The sequence below is a fragment of the Asterias rubens genome, chromosome 9, assembly GCF_902459465.1.
Source record: "Asterias rubens chromosome 9, eAstRub1.3, whole genome shotgun sequence".
NCBI lineage: Eukaryota > Metazoa > Echinodermata > Asteroidea > Forcipulatida > Asteriidae > Asterias > Asterias rubens.
Window position 1 is genome coordinate 19,046,187 of NC_047070.1, and position 24,492 is coordinate 19,070,678.

The 24,492-nt window shown below is 38.8% G+C and overlaps 1 protein-coding gene across 1 annotated transcript; it reads left to right on the forward strand.

Annotated features, from left to right (window-relative positions):
• Positions 1–1,097: 1,097 nt before the first annotated feature.
• On the forward strand, positions 1,098–23,258 carry LOC117294552 (TBC1 domain family member 14-like). The gene is made up of 11 exons (XM_033777009.1): positions 1,098–2,795; positions 11,830–12,081; positions 13,957–14,039; positions 14,382–14,499; positions 15,451–15,638; positions 17,226–17,311; positions 18,156–18,227; positions 18,977–19,105; positions 20,516–20,625; positions 20,923–21,026; positions 21,420–23,258. The coding sequence occupies exons 1-11, from the start codon at positions 1,462–1,464 to the stop codon at positions 21,605–21,607; spliced, it is 2,664 nt and encodes an 887-aa protein (XP_033632900.1). The 5' UTR covers positions 1,098–1,461; the 3' UTR covers positions 21,608–23,258.
• The last annotated feature ends 1,234 nt before the right edge of the window (positions 23,259–24,492 follow it).

Sequence of the window (24,492 nt, forward strand, 5' to 3'; positions counted from 1 at the left end):
TTATGTTGTATCACTTTGTACTTATATTACCTGTCATTTTAGTTGCCTCTTCTGAAACGTTTAGCAAAGTGAAGGAAACATTAGAGTCATGTGGATTTATGACAAGTGCACTGGACTTATTGTAAGCAGATTCAAAGAGATGAGTTCTAAGCTTGCTTTTGAAGATCAGTATGGAGTCAATTGTAAGAAGTTGAAAGGCGAGATCATTCCATAGCTTCTACATCTCTTTAAGTTTTAAGTTTTTGTTTTAATTGAGCTTGTGCCAAGGGCAGGGGCGGATCCAGGGGGGGCAGGAGGCACACGCCCCCCCCTTTTTGTCACGAAAAATAGAGAAAAATAAGAGGGAGAGAAAACAAAGGGGGGGGGGGGGGGGGGACATGACACAAAATAAACTATATACCAGGATTTTCCCCAAAATCGTGACTGGATCAAGATTTGATATTTTGAAGGCCCTCAGAAAGTTTTGTAAGTGACATATTTTACTTGAAAGATATTGCTTTTTAAGTGAATGTAGATACAGGGCCCAATTGTTTTTTTTTGTTTTTTTTTTTGGGGGGGGGTGGGGGGATGAAGTTTACCTATTTCTCAGCAAGCGTAACAGTATACCTTTCCCATAATGGAAGCTTTTCTGTTTGAACTAACTATGATTCCCGTAGCATTTTTCATTGTCACGGACAAAGATCGGTGTGTGTGTGTGTAGGGGAACCAGGCCTGGAAACACCCCCCCCCCCCTCCCCTCCACCTCTCACCTTTAAAATTGAAAAGTTTACCTCGATTTCGATGCACATTTGTTTTTTTATAATAACAATTAAAAAACACTTTTTGAGAATTCTTGTTTGTTTCTTGCAATGTTTGGGTCCCCTCTGTATGATTTATATTATATTGGGGGTAGGGAGGCATACACAAGCTTGTTCCACAAGCTTGTTCTATGGTTTGCCCCCTCCCCCCTCCCCGATATCGCCCGCCCCTTTTGCACGCAGCCTCTCCAATCGATGTACCCAGAGAAACGCCCTCTGTCTGTCACGCTGGTTTCCAATATTCATTGCATGCATTTGTTATGATTGATTACACAGTACCAGCCACTGAACGTCTGAAAATGGCAGAACACGGGACGAGGTGCACGCAGCAGCAGTGGAAAGGGACAAAACTTGTGGTAAGAAACAAGCAAATTCACAACATCTTTCGTCCGGAAAATGAGTGAAGTCAGTGTCAATACCAAGTATTGATGTTTTTGAGTATGGGTGCAGTTTTTCATATTTTGCTGAAGATTTCGTTCGTTGATCTATGGGCACTTCTCATGAAACTGATGATTTTTGACGATTGGAAATTGATTGAGTTGGCACCCAGCTGTTTTGAGTTACAAAACACAATGGCTGAATGCGGAAGTGTAATCCAAATACCACAATGTTGACATGTAATTTCTGACAGGAAAATGTCCTTGGGCTGTGACAACTTTTAGCCATGGACTCCCAAGGTGGAACTGGAAGTGTAACTGGCAGTATTGATAACATGCCATTAAAACTAGAAGAAAGGGTGCAGGATTTAACATTAGAGTTAGACGGCACGATGAGTAACAATGTTGGAAAGGTCAAAGAGATTTCTGCTGCTGAAACTGGTGAGCATGGTGAGCTGTCAAGAGGCATGGGCAAGGCACCACCGTCACAGGTTACTGTTGTCTCTGTGAGCCAAGGAACCCACCCAGAACACCATAAGATAAATGGAGGTTCGGACTTGTGTTTTGAAGAGGTGGAGCTGGGATCGAACAGTGTTGAGAACAGTCTTAAAGATGAGTCCGCAGACGAAGTAAGAATAGTGAAAAGAAAAGTCTTTCCAAGTTCATCGAGGGCAGTTGAGGAGCGAGGGGATCTTCCAAGTCTCTCTGCGGCGCCTGTGAATCATGAATCGGTCAAAAGAACTAGTGTAGAGACGTCAAACTCAATGGAAGCTACCGAGGCTAGTTCATGTACAGCAATAAGAAGGGATCTTGCCATAAGTGGACTTACAACTGCTGCAAAAAGTAAAGATGCAATAATCTCAGATCAGGATTTAGTATTACGACACCAATACGAACGGACACCAGGGGATGGGGCAGAGAACCCATTGGACGCATTTGTAGCGCCCTCAACTCAAACAAACAGTGATACATTATCCAATACTGCGTTGTCAGAGTCGGATGAAGAGTCCCATTCAACTGACTTGCATCCAGCAGTGTTGGACGTAACAAGCAGCGAGGAGCATATCTTGGGCGATCTTGAACTCCAAGATGAAAATCCCTCGTCTCCTGCAACCATCGATGTTGTCACTCTCAGCCCCCAGGAATTTGTTAGCTCTAACCTTAAAAGACCCAAATCACTCGAAGGTTGTTTTAATCTTGACGCAAACAGCCCCAGATGGACCTCCCCAGATAAGTCTCACTCCCTTAGAACAACTCCCTCCGCCAGTACCCCACGTTTTCTTGATGAATTCACCGAAGCAGGCAAGGCTGCTACGGATCAGCTTCAAGAAACTCTCTCCGGATTGGCACAAGAGGGCCAATTTGACTCCAAGAACCCCCGCCTGTCTGGTATCCTTCAACATGAGCTCAGATCGAGGGCTTCGTTCACGAGCGTCTCAAGCCTGAGCACTGACTATTCATCATCTCTTGCCACGGACGATCTTAGCGACACGAGGGAAAGCTTAGAGCCAGGCTTTGTGGAAGTGAGTCTTCATAATCAAACAAGCACAGGAGATCACTGGGCCTTTGCGACCCAAGGAGCCAAACCCAAGAAGAGAGGCTTAGCTGGGTTCTTATCAAGGTACGTATGAAGATAGTTGCGATAATCGTAAGCCTCCATCCCCCAAACTGTTGGGTGGGAGGTTGGAGGGTTACCATTTTCACAAAGGGCTAACAAATTCTCATTTTATGATTTGCATCATTCATTATTGTGAATCATTCATAGTTGCTAAACAAAGTTTGATAAATTGAAATAACAAGTGTTGTAACCAAATAATTTATCTCAAGTCAAGTCAAATCGCAAGTCGTCTTTGCGCAAGTCATCTTTGCTCAAGTCAAGTTAAGTCACAAGTTTTTGTCCCTCAAGTCAAGTCAAGTCAGAAGTCATTTTCCCCCCACAGTCAAGTCGCAAGTCAAGCCTGACTCGAGTCCAAGTCACTGCCTCGAGTCAACAACACTTAAACAACACTGGCAGTAATAAAAATCACCATGGCACTGTTGAAAACTCGTCTTTCAGCGATGAACCAAAGTGCTTCGTATCAAGCCACGGATCCCACAATAAATCTTTGCTCAATATAAAGAAAGTAAGAGTTCTTAGAGCTTCTAATAAACTTGCTATAAAAAGAAAACTTCTCTTATAAAAAGAACGTACACTGCCACTTTTTAAAAATTAGTTTGTGTGTGCATGATGTGCGCGGGTACTGGCAATCTAGTAAATTAGTGATATCATCAGAGAATTTAGAATTGGCCAAAGGACTGGCCCATCTACAGTTAGGACCAGTCGTACTATAATTGGGAGTGCCCAATCAATGGGCCCATTCAATAGTTGTGGCACACCATCTCTTTAACTAATGCCATATCAAAATAATTTTACATGCTGTAGTGTTGAGTGGCTTACCAGCAGTGTACAAATCTCGCTCGTCATGTGATGTTGACATATATTGCAATGCAAGAAGGGACTTCCCCTAGTCATTTCCTAACGCTGAGTTCTAAGCTACCACTACCAGTACTCAGTCCACAACCAGTTTACAACATTACAATCACTAAGAAAGGAAGGACAAGTCATAGTCTTTGCCGAATGGTGCGCTGTTTGGGTGTCTTTTGAAAACCCTGTTTTAAATTTGGACACTCTGATTTATCTGTCGTGAACAATTTGGACACCCGGGTTTTAATTTGTTAGCAAGTTTTGACACCCTATACCAAATCCTGGCTAAAAACTCTGAGGAAGTACGCCTTTAAGGATCTGTCTTCAATCTGGAAGTAGTTCAAATGTTACTTCCTGAGTGTTGAAGGTTACATTGTAGGATGTGATAGTCCCATCTCAAAGCCTGCGCCCATCCTCCGTAACTACAATGATTTTGTTGAAAGTATTTGTAGTCAGTATTTGGTACAGTATTTGGTACAGGGCCTATTGGTAGGAAACCAAAGGTACGCATTTATTTACTTACTTTGCCTCTGAGGAACGGGGAGGGGGGATGATGTATTGAATCAATCAAACTCTACCAAAATTCTGATGATTTGGAGCGTGGGAAAGTTTCTGTCATTTGGCTTTACCAGTTGGCCTTTGCATATTTATTGTAGTTGTTTCTTCTAAGACCCTGTGGTTTTGCCAGTTTTAGTTTACTATAAACTGTCATCTCTCTGTGACTCATTGAGCCAGGCGCATAAAAATATGTTAAAGGTACAGGATTGGCAAGGTTCAAAGACATCTTTGTTTAGTTTGAGGCTGAAAGCAGTTATTATGAAGTTCATAGTACAGTAGAACCATTTTGTTTTGTCAAATTTGTGAAAACTGTATCTGAAAATCTAAAATAAAAACACAAATTAAAGACTTGCTGAAACTTGCGCATGGACTCACACAACAGAAACTCTCACAGATTTGATATTTCATAATGTATGGTTAATTTAATCACATAAAACTTAAAAAACTGTCTGCAACTATTTTATACTCCAATTTTATAGATCAATCCAGCCTGTATAATTCCTTTAAAGCCATTGGACACTTTCGGTAAACAGTATTGTCCAAGACCCACACTTCGTGTATTACAACTTATAAACTAACAAACCTGTGAAAATTTAGGCTCAGTTGGTCATCGGAGTCAGTAGAAATTAACGGGAAAACTCACTCATGTTTCCACACGTTTCGCCGTGTCATGACATGTGTTTAAAATAAATTTGTAATTCTCGATATCAAGAATTGATATTGTTTTAATGTTTTCTCAAAAAGTAAAGCATTTCATGGAATAATATTTTAAGATAAGTCTTTCACCATTACCTTCTGTAAACCCTGTAAGTTATTTGTAAATCTGTGAATTAATTTTGTTTCTGTTCCGAAAGTGTTCAATGGCTTTAAGCCCAGGCTTGACAAAGACCATGTAAAGTGTACAGCGCAAGAACCTGGATCGGACCATGGGATTCTACCTCCATGATCGGACACTATAAATAAATTCAGTATTTTTTATTATAAACACCCGTCACTGAAGTATAATTCACAGAGCCACACATGTGTGTATGTGTTTGGTATTTAAACCGCAATAAACAGTCAGAGCTTCAAAAATGGTTTGCCTGCTTGCATTTATCTTGGGGGAACAAAAGCGCGTTGGCTCCGAAAGTCAATGCTGGTCCTTGCTTATTGCTCAAACATTACCAAGTTGCCAAAAAGACTACATTGTTTCTTGGGCCAAATTAGAACATCATTTGAAAGTTTTAAAGACACTGGACACTGTTTGTAATTGTTAAAGACTAGTCTTCTCACTTGGTGTATCACAACATAATATGCATTTAAAATAACAAAACCTGTGAAAATTTGAGCTCAATCGGTCATCGAAGTTGCGAGATAATAATGAAAGAAACAACACCTTGTCACACGAAGTTGTGTGCTTTCAGATGTTTGATTTCGAGACCTCAAGTTCTAAATCTGAGGTCTCGAAATCAAATTTGTGTAAAATTACTTCTTTCTCGAAAACTACATCACTTCAGAGGGAGCCGTTTCTCACAATGTTTTATACCATCAACCTCTCCCCATTACTTGTTACCAAGTAAGGTTTTATGCTAATAATTATTTTGAGTAATTACCAATAGTGTCAAGGCTCAAAATCAAATTCGTGTAAAATTACTTCTTTCTCGAAAACTACATCACTTCAGAGGGAGCAGTTTCTCACAATGTTTTATACTACATGTATCAACCTCTCCCCATTACTTGTTACCAAGTAAGGTTTTATGCTAATAATTATTTTGAGTAATTACCAATAGTGTCAAGGCTCAAAATCAAATTCGTGTAAAATTACTTCTTTCTCGAAAACTACATCACTTCAGAGGGAGCAGTTTCTCACAATGTTTTATACTACATGTATCAACCTCTCCCCATTACTTGTTACCAAGTAAGGTTTTATGCTAATAATTATTTTGAGTAATTACCAATAGTGTCAAGGCTCAAAATCAAATTCGTGTAAAATTACTTCTTTCTCGAAAACTACATCACTTCAGAGGGAGCAGTTTCTCACAATGTTTTATACTATCAACCTCTCCCCATTACTTGTTACCAAGTAAGGTTTTATGCTAATAATTATTTTGAGTAATTACCAATAGTGTCAAGGCTCAAAATCAAATTCGTGTAAAATTACTTCTTTCTCGAAAACTACATCACTTCAGAGGGAGCCGTTTCTCACAATGTTTTATACTATCAACCTCTCCCCATTACTTGTTACCAAGTAAGGTTTTATGCTAATAATTATTTTGAGTAATTACCAATAGTGTCAAGGCTCAAAATCAAATTCGTGTAAAATTACTTCTTTCTCGAAAACTACATCACTTCAGAGGGAGCCGTTTCTCACAATGTTTTATACTATCAACCTCTCCCCATTACTTGTTACCAAGTAAGGTTTTATGCTAATAATTATTTTGAGTAATTACCAATAGTGTCAAGGCTCAAAATCAAATTCGTGTAAAATTACTTCTTTCTCGAAAACTACATCACTTCAGAGGGAGCCGTTTCTCACAATGTTTTATACCATTAACCTCTCCCCATTACTTGTTACCAAGTAAGGTTTTATGCTAATAATTATTTTGAGTAATTACCAATAGTGTCAAGGCTCAAAATCAAATTCGTGTAAAATTACTTCTTTCTCGAAAACTACATCACTTCAGAGGGAGCCGTTTCTCACAATGTTTTATACTATCAACCTCTCCCCATTACTTGTTACCAAGTAAGGTTTTATGCTTATAATTAAGGGAGAAAACCTAGTTGATTCAGGTTAAAATTAATACACTAAGCAAGCAGCCTTGATAAGACCACAAGGCCTCCATTACTCCAAATTCATGGTTCTATTTTCAGGATTTAAAAAAACTTCTGTATTATTATAGAGGTCAGACCCTTGCTCTAGAGTCAGTCCAACATTATTTTGAGCATTATTTTGAGAATACATCAAAACAAAACCGACAAGCACTTTATTTGATTGAATCTATTGTATTTATTTAATATCATTTGTAAATAATATCTTTGAATCCTGATGATCAAAAAATAAGTTCAAATGTAATCAAATATATACTGACAGTAGTCGCTTATTTCTCTTATTCGATGACGTTTGTTCGAGATAATATCTACTAACAATTGTATACGGAGTGTATAAAAAATGTATAATGAGCATCCGGGAGAGCTGGATGAGCCAAGGATCTGGTCTGTTAATTTAATTCCAATCACAGTTGGAGAGATTTAAAGCATTGATAAGGCCCCTAATGGATGTGTGACCTTACTGAGGTTACTCATGATCGCTTTGATAGGCTAGAGGGAAACCAGGTTGTACACAATTTCATTTATACACCAATTACATCCAACAGTAAACACTGAATGTTAGCAGTGTACACACGTACTACTCTTTCCAGAGAAGACTTTGTGGAGTTCTTGGTCCTTGATTTGAAAATCTCTATGGCATTGACGGAGGGCAGGGCTAAAATTTTACACTGGACCACAGTAAACTTGGGCGATACCACGATATTATCGAATATCGCGATACTAATTTGGAATCGATTTCGATATCGGATCGATTTGGTTTTAATCAAAATCGATAGATCGCGATATATCGCGCGACAGATCAAGTATCGCAAAATCGCTATGTATTTCCTAGCTGAGACATCTTGCACCTTGAAGGTTTGGAGTAAAACCAGAAGATTAGGTCATTAAAACACCTCTCTTTTTGCTATGACTGTCTCTCCTACAACTTTCACTGGGAGTTTGAAGACTGAGGTTGAAGACCAAGTGAGGTTTTATGCTAATAATTATTGTGAGTAATTACCAATAGTGTCCACTGTCTTTAAAACATTTTCACATTTGATGGAAATTTGGTGGAAGTCCTGCAGGATTGCTTTATGTGCAATATGATCTGAATGTATGTTCACTGCCATGGGCAAGCTCCCCTGTGACTTTTTGTACACTTCACTGAGGCCATTTTTCGTTTCACTCAGATTTCCTCCTTTCCTTTGGGATGTAGATTTCCTTTTATCATGGCCTCACAGCCTCATTTCATATGAACTTTATACCTGATCTTTTACCCTTGCATGGAGAAAAACATCCTGGTGTGTTTACATTTCAAACTGCAGGGTGCTCGTTTATACACATGTGGGCAATTCCACACTAACCATGCTAATGGGCACAAAAGTGTGACACAGGAGGGGATTGTGGATAGTTGTAACAAAATGAAGTATTTAATAGATGTTAAATTTGCATCGGGGATAAAGAATATTAATTTTTGTTCTTCTTCTACCACCCGAGTTAAATGCCTGTTGTTTTTTTTCACAGGACTCGGGATAGGTGTATATGGGTAAAAACAAAAAATTAATATTCTTTATCCCGATGCAAATTTAACATCTATTAAATCGTTTGCAGTACCCACTGCTAAAACATAGGATTCAAACTGCCTCTAGCTACCGGGCAATCTCGGTGGTCTAGTTGGTATGACACTGCTCTAGAATTGCAAAGGTCGTGGGTTCGAATCCCACCCAAGTAAAATGCCTGTGATTTTTTGTTCACAGGACTCGGGAAAGTACCGAGTATACAGTACTACATACATCGGTGTATATGGGTAAAAACCAAAAATTAACAAAATGAAGTATGTTGTCATGTATTTTTGTCTGTGTACATTCAGAAACACATGAGGGTTGTGGTTAACAAGAAAGGAAGTAATTACCAATAGTGTCCACTGCCTTTAAGTTCTGTATTCATAGATGTTATGACGCATTGAACCCATCCTGAGTTAGGACGAGTAACTCGGCCTAACTCGAGTTAGGAATAATCATAGGGTTTCAGGAAATCGACCACTGGCCGGCTAGCTCAGATGTGAAGAGCATCCCCTTTTATAAAACGCATTGTGGACCAGTTGAAAAAGCTGGGGTCGAGCAAACTGGCAAGCTATGTTCATCATTAAGATCATCGAATTCAAACTCTGGTGTTTCTGATCAGCAGAGTGTGGGTTCGAATCCCCGGCAGTGACACTTGTGTCCTTAAGCAAGCACTTGACCATTGCTTCGTCCTTCGGATGGGACGTAAACCCGTTGGTCCCATGTGTTGTGTAACGCATGTAAAAGAACCCAGTGCACTTATCGAAAAGAGAAGGGGTTCGCCCCGGTGTTCCTGGCTGTGGCTGCTTAATGCGCTGTAGCACCTTGTAAACTCTTCTAAGGTGCTAACTAATTGGGTCTAAAAATTCATCACTGCAATAACCTATCTTTCTGAAAGTTTGTATATTTACTCAGCGCCTTGAGTACCTTGTTTGGTAGATACGTGCGCTATATAAGACTTCAATATTATTATTATTATAATGTACATTGGGTGGATTTCACAAAGAGTTGAGACTAGTCTTATCTCGAGTTTGTGTAGGATGCGTTAACCTAACTTAGGACTAGCCTTAAGTTTTAAATATCTCCTAGGACTAGTCCTATATGTGCGTAAGTTAGTACTGACTATGTATATTTGGTTTGCGGTAACACCATGTGTGTATCTACTTGCCAGGTAGAGTTGTTCTTAGGGAACTGTCTTGCTTTATTCTACTGCCGTGGAGGAGATAATCGGAGGTTCGGGAGACTACTCAGTTCTGAAAAGAACTGTCCTGTTTTTTAACTATTACCAGTACAGTTAATTACGATCCTATAAGCTAAAGTAGTAGTCCAGTCTAATTTCTATACCGTCCGCCCTGGTAAGACAGTTCCCTAAGAACAACTCTACCTGGCAAGTAGATACACACATGGTGTTACCGCTAGCCAAATATACATTGATACCTCACCATGCAATGCCTCAAATCCTATAGTACTGACTAGTTTTAAGTAAGGACTAGTCCAACATTATGTTCTATAAGTGAAATTGACCCACGGTCCCACAGACTTGATAGTCGCTGAAAAAGTTTAAAGGCAAACCCTGGCAAGCACAATCATCATTTGTATCCAAGTTCTTTCCAGTGAGTGAGTTTTAATACAACTGTTGTGAACAACAAAATATCCTGGAAACAAATGTTATTGAGGTATTGACAGTGTGCGTGGTGTGTGCAAATTATTTTGTAATTCCAAAAAGTGTTGCACTACACCAGGGTGACACAATCTGTCCTGACACACCCACTAGAATTCACTTCCAAACTCAGCTGGGGCAATGACACTTTACAAGGTTTTCATATCAAATAATGGCGAGATTCTAACGAATAATTTGTTTTGAAATATGGTATCCTCAAAAAATACTTTTCAGGTTATACCTGCAGGCCCGAAGCCATGGCCTCCATTAGCCTTGGTCTTGGCCTTGGTGCCCCTTTAAAAGTTTCACATTGACTTTAAGATTTTCCAGTGGAAGTGCCCTTTGCTAAATGAAAATGGTCTTGCCCTTTTCAACATGGTTGAAGGTGAAATTCCAGGCCTTTAATCTTTCCCAATAAACAGAGTTTTCATGTTAAGCTTTGTGGAAAGTCTTTAAAACCATTTTTAACCTGGTCTTGTGGAAACAATTTTGGTCCAGTAAAAGGTATGAACTACAAATCCTGCTGTCTTGTATCAGTCTCGTAACCTTTTCCCCATATTTTAGCCATGCCCCATGTGAAAAAGGGCTATTTGAAATTGAGCAAGAAAAGACAATTTTTTGGATGACGGTATACTCCTAAAGCCCTACTTGAAAGACTTCGGGATACTTTTTTTTTCTTTTTAACAATCCCTGAAACCCATGACCTTAAATCTGTAGGAATTTTTCTCATCAGGTGTACAAATTATCCATGGGACCATTTGGTACATGGTTTTCTCAGCATTTCAGAGTTGAACTGACGCTGTGGAGCCCTGCTGTGATTTAACAATGCTCCAGACTTTGGCTCATGTTAACCCAAGGGAAACATAAACCAATTGGCAAATGTTGTTCAAGGCTGCCAGATTGTTTAGGGATATCAGCAGTCAACAAAAAGTTGACCCAAAACAAAATTTGTATTTATTTGTTTTCATTGGTCATGTTCGTTTGTTTTAAATTGATTACATGTAAATACCCCCACAAGCCTGGGCACATTTTCAGAGAGCTGCTAAGCACAAAAATTCGCTGAGCATGAAATTTCTTTCTTAATAAAAACAGGATTACCAACCAAATTTTCACATGATTTTCAGGGTAAGCAATTAACAGCTGACTACCAGTAACAAGCAATATCCAACAAATGTGAATTTGGTTGGTAATCCTGTTTTTATCAAGGAAGAAATTTCATGATAAGCAAATTTTTGTGCTTAGCAGCTCTATGAAATTGGGCCGTGTATGCTTTGTTTTTGAAATGGCAAGGGCACTACAGCGTTTTATCCTTGGTTCAAAGGGAATTGCACATTTCTTCTGGAGCATTTCAAGGGCACCAAGGCAATGATTTGGGGTCATGGAGGCATACGTTTCCGTTGCCTCGGCATACGTCTCCGTTGCCTCCATGTATTGTAGTATCAGGCCTCTAAATTGATTAAATACCCCCAAGTTTCAGGGTTGAGGGTCGGCACCAATATGCAGTTGCCAATGTTTGAACATTTTTACTTATTTGTGTGCTATATTTCCTCTTGCCAACCACAGTTGCCTACGTGTTAAACAGTTTGACTAATTTGTATACCATGTTTCCTCTGGCCAACCACAGAAATCTATTTCCATGGAAATCATCGGGTAAATCTGTAGCTGTCGAGCAGGCTGACGGGCCGACAGGCACAGGATGGAAGCTGTTCAGCCGTAGTCCTGCCAAACAGGCCGTACAGAGTAAGCAGTTTGATGTGGAGTACCCACCTAAGGGAAAGACACACCCCCCTTCGCTGTCTTTGAACTGGCGGAAGAAGCAATCGGGTATGAGGCCTGCGTCTTCCACGACGGCGTTGATCCTTGAGAATAGACCTCTGTAAGTTGACATTCTTGAACTCAAATTTCCCACAACCTTTAACCCCAAGAATAGACCTCTTTCAGTTGACTTCCCTGGGAGAAAAAAAATCTAGAACCTGTATCCTCAAAATAGACTAAGAAGTTGAAATTCTTTGACAAAAAAAACCTACATTACAACCTACATGTAGATAATAACAGACCTCCGAAATTAACATTCTTGGACAAAAACCTAACCTAGAGAATAGAACCCTGGAAGTAGTCAAGACATGCTTGGACAAACAATATTTTGACCTACTCTAAGAACAGTTTATTTCATATTACATTGTACATATATATCAACAAAATTTCACAAAAGACACTTTTTAAATAATAATATAATATTGAAGTCTTATATAGCGCACACAGTGTCTACCACACAAGGTACTCAAGGCGCTGAGTATATAAAAATACAAACTTTCAGAAAGATATTGAAGTGATGAATTATGAGACCCAATTATGTAGCACTTTATAAGGGTTTGCTACGGCGCATTTAGCAGCCACAGCCAGAAACACCAGGGCGAAACCGTTAATGATAATAAAGAAGTCAATGATATTCTTCGATCAAGGAAACAATATTGGAATAAATCACTAAAAGCGTCAGACGTGATGAAAAGCTAGAGTTGGTAAACTCCCTGAGGCGTGACCTTTATATCTCCAGCTACTACCAGTGGGGTGTGCGATACAGCGACTGGCCATGCGTGAACAACCACTCATGCTTGACTTGCTAATCATGATGTAATGTTATGGAGATTGTGTTTGTGCAATAATAGTACATGACACGTTGCGTTATGACGTAGGTTGAAGGGGGGGGGGGTTGTACATAGGATACATAAGAACATGTATTGCCATGGTTCACAAGCAAAGCTAACCGTTACAGAGCTGCGCCAACTCTCCCTGAGTCTACAGAAAGTTCCCTGAATATAAACCGATCTGTCCATGTCCTGATGAACATAGGCCTGGTACAGCACATGTACTTCACACAGGCAATGAAGGCGATTGCCTACATACCCCCAATTTGGAGCTAAGCTTGGGCGATATCGATTTATTTTATTCTTGATATATCGCCAACGAAAGTTGTAGAAGAGACAGTCATAGCATAAGAGAGGTGTTCTCATGACCTATTCTTCTTGTTTTACTCCAAACCTATGGGGTGCAAGCTAGGAAATACATCGCGATTTTGCGATACTTAATCGATATCGTGATACATCGATATTTCGATTAAAACCAAATCGATCCGATATCGAAATCGTTTCCAAATTTGTATCGCGATATTCGATAATTTTGTGGTATCGCCCAAGCTAATTTGGAGCCCTGGAAGTACTACAGTAGTTATTTCCTCATAGAATGCCCTTAACCAAGGAGAAAATGCCTTGGTGCCCTTGCCCTTTCACGTGGGCTCCATATTGGGCATGGTGTATGTAGTTTGAGAAAGAGTGTCCATAAATAACTGGCCCTGTTGGCTGCACTGCTAAAAATGTTTCTTATATATTATATTTCTTATGTCACTTCCTAATTTTGAGAATATATTTCTTTGTAAGGGAGTGACACAAGATATATTTTCTCAAAATAAGATGTTTTTCTTATTTCAAGAATACAATTTTTAGCAGTGTGAACACGGCCTGTATGCATTGTTTTTGAAAGGGCAAGAGCACCAAGGCATTTTCTCCTCGTAAAGGGCACCCTATGAGGAAATTATACTTTTCTACTGATAGCATTTGAAGGGCACCAAGGCAATGATCAGGGGGCACCAAGGCAATTGCTTCCGTTGCCTCTGTGAAATATCAGGCCTGCAGAACAAGTTACAGGTAAACCAAGTCAGGGACCTTGAGAAATATATATATTGTTAATATTTCAGGAATCTGCCAGCCAAAAACCCAGACGAGGAACAAAAACACAAAGAGCAGTATGAGGAGATGGTCAAAGGAGCTAAACAAAAAGGTACAGGTCTGAAATCCCTCCAAAACTAGATTACTCAGTAGGCAGTGGACACCATTGGTTGTTACTAAAAAAAAATTTTTGTCATAAAACCTTACTTGGTAACAAGCAATAGAGAGCTGTTGATAGTATAAAACACTGTGAGAAACAGGTGCCTCTGAAGTAACGTAGTTTTGGAGAAAGTAGTAATTTTCCATGAATTTTATTTCAAGAACTCGGAGTTAGATTTGGAGGTCCCGAAATCAAGCATCTGAAAGCACACAACTTGTGTGACATGGATTTTTTTCCTTCCATTATTATCGACCAATTGAGTTCAAATCCCATCCTGTGTTTTGCTTTCTTCAGAGATGAAGGTTTACAAGCAGCAGATGAAGAAACTTGCCAAACAGCTCAAGTACGAGGAAGGAATCAAGACATTGCTGCACGTATGGCAAGCGGATATCTTAAAGGGATGGGACACTGTGTAAGTAGAGATGAGACCCTCACATACCATCACTTCATGGCTGTGCTTACCGCTGACTTCTGCGCTTACAATCACCATTCTCCGCTTACTGTGCGAGCTAAAATAACGCAAAAGCTGTGCGTTGAAGAGAATGCACAGGCTCAAGCAAAATTTCACAGCTAACAGTTCTCCCAAAGTTCTCCCAATGTGACCCTCTGTAATACTTAGAAGAGTCGTAAAGGATAGAGGCCAACGACAAGTTGTTTCTTTACACTCGGGACACCATTTTATTTCCTGTAAACAGACGAAGACAAAAATAGGCGTTGTCACGTCTTCGCTTGAATCATTATGAGGGTGGCGGAAGCACGCGAAACAAGTTCTTCATAATGCCTTTATCTTGGTTTTAAAGTGCTACTGTGCATTCTGGAGCATTCTACGGTTTTCTCTTGATAATTTTTGTGAAATATACGAAATAAAAAAAAGCATTAAAAAAACAAAAATGGGAAAGTTCGGAGTACACAGTGCTTAGTAAACACATTTCAGTGTGTAGGGGTTTAACACAAATAATATTTCATCCTCGATGCAATCCGATTGTGGCACGGTTGGCTTGTGCGAAAAGAGCCCGCCTCTCACCAAGGTGACCCCGGTTTGATTCCCAGTCGGGGCCATATGTGAGTTGAGTTGTGCGTTGGTTCTCTGCTGTGCCACGAAAAAATCAAACACTTTGCATCTTGGCTGTGCTCCGTGGTCATAATGGGTTGATATGGCTGGCAGCCAAAGGCGCCCTTGCATGCCTGCTTCTCAAACACTTTGTAGTGTCGTCCTTCGCAATTCAGCTCTAGCTGCGAGTAAGGATGATTAGCCCCCCAAATTATTATTATTATTATTATTATTATTATTAAAATAATCTTTGCAAATCGACAGTTATACAAACTTGACACTGACTTTGCCCAACGTTTCGAACCCTAACAGCAAAGGTAATAAGAAGACTCGAGACATGTGGTGGCAGGGGATCCCACCAAGCATCCGCGGTAAAGTCTGGATGTTGGCCATCGGTAACGAACTCAACATCACCCCGGAACTCTTTGAGATCTTCTTAGCGAGGGCCAAGGACAGGATCAAGGTGTTTAGCGAACCGGACATCGAAGATGCTGAGGAAGGTAAGCTGAGAAGGTTTGCTCAAGCCTGGGCCCAATTTTATAAGGCCTGTAAGCACACAAATTTGCTAAGCACCGAAAAGTATGGCGTGACAGAAACAGATTACGAGCCGAAATCGCATCTGTTTACACTGTTGTGGGTGGTGCCTTACTCAATTATTTGCTTACTCAATTATTTGCTTGTTTGTGCTTAGCAAGTTTTTGTGCTTACAGGTTTTATGAAATTGGGCTCTGGTAATTACTCAAAATAATTATTAGCATAAAACCTTGCTTGGTAATAATGTTATTTTATGCATATGTTGGGAAACACCAAGTGAGAAGACTGGTCTTAGTCAGTTACCAATAGTGTCCAATGTCTTTAAACTTGTTGGTGGTAAATGCAGTAAGATTGAGAACTTTTTTTTTACTTATCTCTATGATTTTTGCATTCCATGAAAGGGAACTTAATCAGCAAGAAAGTTTTCATTTCATTGTCCTGCTCTCAAGTGATATCTTCAAAGTGATAATGGAGTTTGTAAAATTGCACTCCGAACTCAGCCCAGCTGTTTTAGAAGCAAATGCATTTCACGCTCGAGTGGTCGAATATCTCAGTAACCATCGGTTGTTTATATTAAAATAATTTGATACCTAGAGGGCACATTTTCCATTGCTCGAACAAACTGCCTTCAAATAACCTTAAGAGTAACTGACTAGTGCAATCTAGTCAAACCGTTGAGACCAATTAAGAACTCACTCCGCGGTGGCCAAGTTTGAAAAGATCCACTATAAGCTAAAGTTTTCTACCTTTTGTTAACAAGGCGGACAGTTCTTTTCAGAACTGAGAAGTTTCCTGAATTCCATCAATTTACTCCGTGGTAGTTGAGTATTAAGCAAGACAGTTTTTGGAAGAAGATAATCTACTTGAAAAGCAGAAACACACATGGTGTGGCTTTTGTTGCCTCGTTTTTCTCTGCTTTTGTTCCTGGTGGTATAGAGTGCTGTTGTTGCTTTTGTGTGGTTTGTTCTTTATACATGTACATGTATTTGTTTCTCTTGTTCTGTGTTTTGCTTTTTCTCTACAAGGCCCCCAGGGAGAACAGTGTTGTTTTACACTGATGGGGGCTACCCTGTATAAACAATACTTAGGTTTTCTTGGTCAAATTCGGGCAAATGAGCAGTTCGAATTAAAGCAGTTTTGCCTCTCCAGTTGTTACTGCGTTTCAAATTCAGAATTCGGCCATTCAATTTCGTTTTGGGTTGAGTCAAATTCCTTTGGCACTCTGTTCAATTTAGCAGAGCGTCATTCTTTTTCGTGACACACACGCTTCAAGAAGGGCTGCAAATTTGAATGCTGCTTTGATGAATTATTAAACTGAATGATTATTTTGTTAGTTCGAATGACGCAACATTACATTTGACTAATCCCAAAACGAAATTGAATGACCCTTTGAATACCATCTGAATTTTGCGCAAAAAAAGAATAGCTTGGTGGTTAAATTGGCTGCTCATTTTCCGAAATTGACCGAGAAAACCTATAGTAATAATACCAATAAATAATACTAAAAGCCAAATATCAAACTACCTTGTTAATTTTTTTTATATTTATGACAGTTCATGAGGCCAGCAGAGAGGACAGTGTTGATGTTATCCGACTTGATGTATCTCGTACTTTTCCCCATCTGTGTATTTATCAAAAGGTAAGACAACTTTACAATTTTTGGCTTCATGATTTAAACAAACATTCATAAATACCTGGGACAGTTTCTATTCCTATTTGTGGAGAGCGCGTTAGTGGGGGTGTTTAAACCGTTGATAATGACCTGTGTTTATAACCGATTGTGAGCGGAGACTCAGCGCTAGTCTTGATGCAAGACGTTTCTTGTTACTTATTAAAAATTATGTTAAAATTATCAAGAGCCAGCCCTTGTTGGGATTAAACCACTAGTTGAAAACCTCTTCACCACACATTGATTCCCTTATTTAAACAAACATTGACTGTATTTTGTTTACTCATGAGGGGCGCTTTTAACGATGAAATTCCTTGTATCACATTATAGTTTAAAGGCAGTGGTACATTTGTAATTACTCTAAATAACTTTTGCATAAAACCTTTCTTGGTATTGAGTAGTGGGGAGAGGTTGATAGTATAAAGCATTGTGAGAAACAGCTCCCTCTGAAGTGAAGTAGTTTTGAAGAAAGAAGTAAATTTTGGCGAAGCTGATTTCTAGACCTCATAATTAGATTTTGAGGTCCCAAAATCAAGCATCTGAAAGCACACAACTACGTGTGACAAGGGTGTTTTTTTTCTTTCATTATTATCCCGCAACTTCGACGACCAATTGAGTACAAATTTTCACAGATTTGTTATTTTATGCATATGTTGAGATACACTAAGTGAGAATACTGGTCTTTGACAATTACCAATAGTGTCCAGTGTCTTTAAACAAGTGGAGTGATTGCTAAACGACACCTTCCCTTTTTCGAGCCGACCTCAACTTGTGACCTTTGAATGATTATCTTTTCTTTTTGTTTGTCTAACAGGGAGGTCCCTACTTTGATCGTCTTCACAGTGTATTAGGTGCTTATGCATGTTACAGACCAGATATTGGTTATGTAAGTAATTTTTTTAACTGTCGATTAAATGTATACATAGTTTGTCCTTCTCTATCTGAACCAACCAGCTTCTGGCCGAGTGGTCTCAAATTATGGTACTGAATCGATGGAGCAAAGTAAAGTCTGTTTTGTGCCACTTTGGCTGAACAGGCCAAGGTTTATATCCAGTTTCCTTGGCATTTAACGATTCAGAATATTTATTTTTTTGCCCTGGACATGATGCAAGTCCCTTGTAGGTTACTCCCAAGCTCTCGCAGGTACCCATTTGCACTCCTGGGTGGAGAGAAGCAACTATGGTAAAGTGCCTTGCTCAAGGACACAAGTGTCGCAACTGACTAGGCCAGGATTCAAACCCACATTGTGTTGAAGTGTTGTGGCCGAGCAGTTAAGAGCACCGAATTCACACTGGTGTGTCTGATCAGCAGAGTGTGGGTTCAAATCCCCAGCCGTGACACTTGTGTCCTTAAGCAAGACACTTTACCATTGCTTCGTCCTTCAGATGGGACGTTACGCCTTTTGTCTCATGTGTTATGTAACGCATGTATAAGAACCCAGTGCACTTTTCGAAAAGAGAAGGGGTTAGCCCCGGTGTTCCTAGACCGATCGGTAGCAAATTGCGGTCGGTGGCGAAGTCAACTGGAATAGTTATTGGTTACGGCAGCCAAAACACACCTAAGGTCCCTCAATGCCCCCCCCTCCCTGTCCAAATTTGGAATTCTAATTGTTTGCAATTCAATGATTACTTCTAGGTACAAGGTATGTCATTCATCGCAGCAGTTTTTCTGCTGTACTTAGAGCCTGCTGACGCTTTCTGCTGTTTTGCTAATGTTCTCAACAAGTCTTGCCAACTTGCCTTCTTCCGTCTAGATCAGCCTGTGGTAAGTTTCATGGTTTAGTACCCAGTCTCTCTTACCTTCTCATTAGCACCCGATTGCTTGGTGGTCTAGTACCCAGTCTTCCACACCCTCTCAATAGCACCCGATTACCATGTCACATGTACATTTTGGGACTGGTATCCTGCTCATTTCTGCTGAGCCTAAACGATTCAAGCAATATTTTTTGCTTCAACAGCACTATGAAATTGGGCCCGCACGTTTTTTCTCTCTGATTTTAACTTCACACCATATTTAAAAGCCTCCTCAAAATTAATAGTTTGACAATTTTGTGATATTATTTCTCCCATCTCAATCTTCTTCTATTTGTGTGACATGATCTTGACACCTAATCTTAGTATCACAAACTGGTTGATTGATTGTTTAATTTATTGATCGTTTGATTGAATGTTTGATTATTCATTAATTCAATGTTTGTTTGATTGTTTCATTAATTGATTAATTGAATGATTGCTTCATTATTTGATTGACTGATTGATTGTTTGATTAATTGATCAGTTGATTGATTATGTGATTTTTCGACTGATTGATTTGTGACATATGTACAAAATGATTGACGATTTAATTAATATTTTTTATTTATTGATATATTGCTTGATTTATTGATTGATTGTTTGATTAATTGATCAGTTGATTCATAGTTTGACTTATTGACTGATTGATTTGACAGATTTCTATATTGATTGACAGTTTAACTGGTATTTTGTTTGATTTATTTATTGCTTGATTGATGGATTGGTTGTTTGATTAATTGATCAGTTATTGACAGATTGATTTGTGACATATTTATAAAATGATTGACGGTTAATATTTATTTTTTATTGATTGATATATTGCTTGATAACACTTGATTACATAATTTATTTCTTGTTTGATTTTTGTTCTTTGATTGATTGATGTACTGATTGGTCGATTGATATTGTGCTTCATTGATTGATTGATTTATTTGTTTCTTGATCAAATGATGGATTGAATTACTAAATTATTGACTGATGTTTATTGTTTGATTGATATATTGAATATTTGATTGATACATTCCCTCTTGGCTCTGGTCTATTTCTCGTTTCTATATTCATATTTAGTGATATTTTTCTTTTCATGGACTCTGAGCACCTTATTAGGTGCGATATAAATATTCATTATTATTCCTATTACTAATATTATTTATATTGATTCATTGGTTGGTTATGATTGACTGATGGTTAAAATGATTGATTATATGATTGCTTTTGAATCTTAAATGGTTGATTTGTTTAATGATTATATATTGTTTGACTGATTGATTGGTTGATTGATTGATTATTAATAGATTGAATGATTATTTAATTGATTGATTGAGATTTGTGATCTAATGTTTTACTCATTATTTCCTCTCATCCTTGGGACCACACACAGATGCAGTCGTATTTTGATACGTACGAGGAATACTTTGAGGATAATCTTCCTGATCTGTACAACCATTTTAAGAACCAGTGCCTTACCCCCGACCTTTACATCATTGACTGGTAAGTCACTCAAGTTTACGATACAACCTAACACGGTTGGCCATTTTATGGAGTCCAAATTTTGACTCTTTAAAATGGCCGACCGTGTTTCTACGCGTTGTAAAAGGAAAACCGTGCAATTTTGAGGCATGTTTGTGTGGATCATTATATTCTACTTTTAAATTATCTATCTAACCATCTGCATGTCATAACAAACGGATTAAAACGCTTTTCAAAGACCAACTTGACCGATCCAAGGCAGTGTGTTCCTTTAAACTAAACGATGATTTGTTTTTCTTTTTCTTGCTGTGTTACTAGGATGTACACCTTATATACCAAGTCACTTCCTTTAGACGTTGCCTGCCGCTTCCTAGATGTCTTCTTCAGGGATGGGGAGGAGTTCATTTTCAGAACAGCTCTAGGTAAGTCGATTCCAGGATCGCAGCTTTCTGTCTCGGGAGAGACCTCAAGTTCTAAGTCTGAGGTCTCGAAATCAAATTCAAGGAAAAATTACTTCTTTCTCGAAAACTACATCACTTTAGAGGGAGCTGGTTATCACAATGTTTTTTACTAATAACCTCTTCCTATTACTCGTTATCAAGAAAGGTTTTATGATAATAATTATTTTGAGTAATTACCAATAGTGTCGGACTACTGAAAAGTGTTAACATTTTTCAATTGGTTACTAATTTTTAAAAAAAAATAATAATAATATTTTTTATTAAATATTCAAGTTAATACAAAAGAATAAATGATTAAACAAACATGATTATTTTTTACTTGATTCCAACATTCCATTGGTTTGTTCCTACCAGGTATTCTCCATCTCTACGAGGACATCCTTCTTTCTTTAGAGTTCATTCAAATCGCTCAGTTCCTCACTAAGCTCCCGCTCATCGAGTGTGAGGTCCTCTTTAGGAGTATTGAAGTTATCGATATACATCAGAAGAAGTTTAGTCAGGTGTTGACGAATCACATGGCCAACAATAGCCACAATCAGTAGCGTCTGCAATCAGCCTAAGACCAACGAGCCACTGGCAGTCGAAAACCATAGAAATAGAATCCGAAGAACGCTGAGTGTCTCATTGGGCGTGCGGTTTCGTTGTGAGACCATTTTTATGGATGCGCATACGGCATTTTTGTGTGGGAGTAGGGCAATAGGGCAATTGACCAATGAACACACTAGAGACGGTCTATGTGCACTGACATCTTGCCATTTTGCCAAACACGCGTGTCACGCGATGATCATTTTGACATACACGCAGATCGCGGATCTCCACGCCATGAAGGCCTTGACTTGGTCGGCCTTGCAATGACACAAAAAAACAGTCCGTGCCAGGCTTTGTAGGATTATGCTGCACTTGAGCTATGACTATTCGGAACATGTCAGTCGCTGTTTTTTTATTATTATGACCCTAGTTCAAAATAATCGCATCAATCGCTGGAAAAAAAATCAAGCCGGAAGAGTAAAATAATTCTGTTCCCGACAGCCTAGAACCAATTAATAAATTTAACATTGAGAACTGTAAAGGTCTTGATTGGTTTTGTTTTGCATTACAGACCAGTGTAAGGTTGCGCACCAATATGCGTTTTGGTTATTAATGCTGGTCTTTGGTCGGGGGTGACCCATGGCGCACGTGTAAGCTAGAATATGTGAGCCTGTCCAATGGCATTCTGCACAACTCTGCTGCGCGCCAAGCATACGCGCACACATGTCAGACTTTATTTTGTCAGACTTTTGGTGGCGCAATGGGTTGTGATTGGTCAATACGCAATGGGGCAGAGCTTAATGGATCGGTCTATTCCAACGTTTCTATGATAGTCATGGCTGTGACTAGGTCCCCTGTGTCTGTACTTTTAAATGGAAGCCATATTCAGCAGCCACAGCCAAGATCCAAAGCCATTAACTTTTCCTGTAGCTGTTAGTTTTCAAGTATCATACAGGAGGGAAACTGACCTGGGGAAATTTCTTTAAAAGTTTTAGTTGAACAAATACAAACTCACTAGATCAGGTTTTAACCATGCGACTTCCAGATGAATGTGCGGGCGCTCTACTTTAACAACTGAGCCATTTAGCCCTAATGTTGTAGAGTTTCCCTTATTTGTCAATATCTTTGTTCGCTGTAGTTTTTTTGTACTGTGTAAGTACGTTTTTTGTTTTTTTCATGCTTTGTGTGTGTGAGTGTGTTAGCAGAAAATGTATCGGAATTGCATAAGGTATTTGTAAAAATTGAAGAGCGCATGGTGTAAGGGGATGTTGGGGCGGAGGTTAAATGTCGTCATGATTTTTTTCGGCAAAGATTTTATGCAAAGAGGCTTTGTTACATCAACGAAACTACTGTACAGATAATTTATGGCTTGTATTATTCAGAAGTTAGTTTCAAGTTAGGAGGTCATTTATTAAAGAGCTATGATTTTGATAAACCCAGTGGGTTCGAATCCCACCCAAGTAACATGCCTGTGATATTTCTTCACAGGACTCGGGGAAAGTTCTGAGTTTACAGTGCCAGTACACATCGGTATATGGGTAAAAAAAAATAAAAAATATAGCGCTTGCACAGTAAGACATAAGACATAAAAACTTAACAAACTTTATTATTCTCCAGAAAGAAGAAATTATATTGCACGCACAGGTTTAAAAAGCACCACCAAAACAAAAAAAACGTTACAAAAGCAGAAACAAATGTTGCACAAGGAAAACAGCGCACAATGGAGCCCTTCTTTAAATCAAACGAGTTTAACGGCAATCATGAAATACTTTTAATAAAACAATTTTGAATTTAGTTAATTTGATAGAATTTATATAATAAATGGTAAATATGTAAACAGTAAAGTATTAAAATTTAAACAATATCAGAAATAGTGGTTTTAGACCAAACAAGATTTGAGGATTGTACCTCGTATGCTCAAAATGAATGATATATTATATGAAATTATATTTTATCAATGCAATTATTTATACTGATATTTGCACATGAAAAACAGAGTAGTAGACTTGAGTCAGTCAGTTCAAATCTTTATTTTGTTCCCCCGCAATGGGTTCGGCCTTTGGCCTGACTGAGTCGAGTCTATTGTGATTTATGATATTGTTGGTGAAAACAGAACGCAGAATTGAAATTTTGTATATTATTTTAGGCATAGATATTTGCAAACAAAGCTGGTACTGCTCTCAAAAATAATTGTCCCCCCCACGCTTGCTCAAGAAAGTTGCATTATTCACTCCGAAAAAGACACCGTCCAACCATATATACTGCGAAATGTTTGAAGCAGTGTGCAACGCCTGTACAACTGCTGTGCGCAGGTCATCCGCACTCATACCACTCTGCGCATGCGGAGGCCGTGATTCGCTGAGTACACGTATACAGTGATACTCTTGCATACGCAGCTCGATCGGACGGGAAGGTAGCTCGGACGAGTAGCGTGGCTCATATAAAATAAAAAATGAAATGACCAAGGAAAATATTTTATAGATCCTCTAAAGCTTTGATCAAAGCTACCCCACACTTCATTAAATCGGACACATTTTGGTAATGTCACTTAAAGTGGTGAAAACTGCAACATCAACCTTGATATCTTTGTGATTTGAGCTCTTAAAAATTCTTGAGATATAATTACCAGATACATAAAAGTCATATTATGTGAACATTTCAGCTGAATTCTGTTTCCGTTTGCTGAGGAAACTGGGGGAAAAACTGTCGCAGTGTTTCCACATGCACCACCAAACCAGACAGTTATAGCCGCAGGGACAGAATTCTTGATAATAACAATTCTCATCGCATTTCAATATGGAAATGCAGTTTCAATTTGTATATAATACAAATAATTTGTTCACCTGAAATTTCAATTTGGATTCGGCTTTGTTTAGGGCTAAGTATTACCTGTAGTAAT

Excerpts from the sequence above, each read along its gene's own strand:
- LOC117294552 (XM_033777009.1), top strand. The coding sequence starts at position 1,462 with ATGGACTCCCAAGGTGGAACTGGAAGTGTAACTGGCAGTATTGATAAC. Across the intron at positions 14,040-14,381 it reads CAAAGGAGCTAAACAAAAAG|AGATGAAGGTTTACAAGCAG; the intron begins GTACAGGTCTGA and ends TGCTTTCTTCAG. Across the intron at positions 14,500-15,450 it reads TTAAAGGGATGGGACACTGT|CAAAGGTAATAAGAAGACTC; the intron begins GTAAGTAGAGAT and ends GAACCCTAACAG.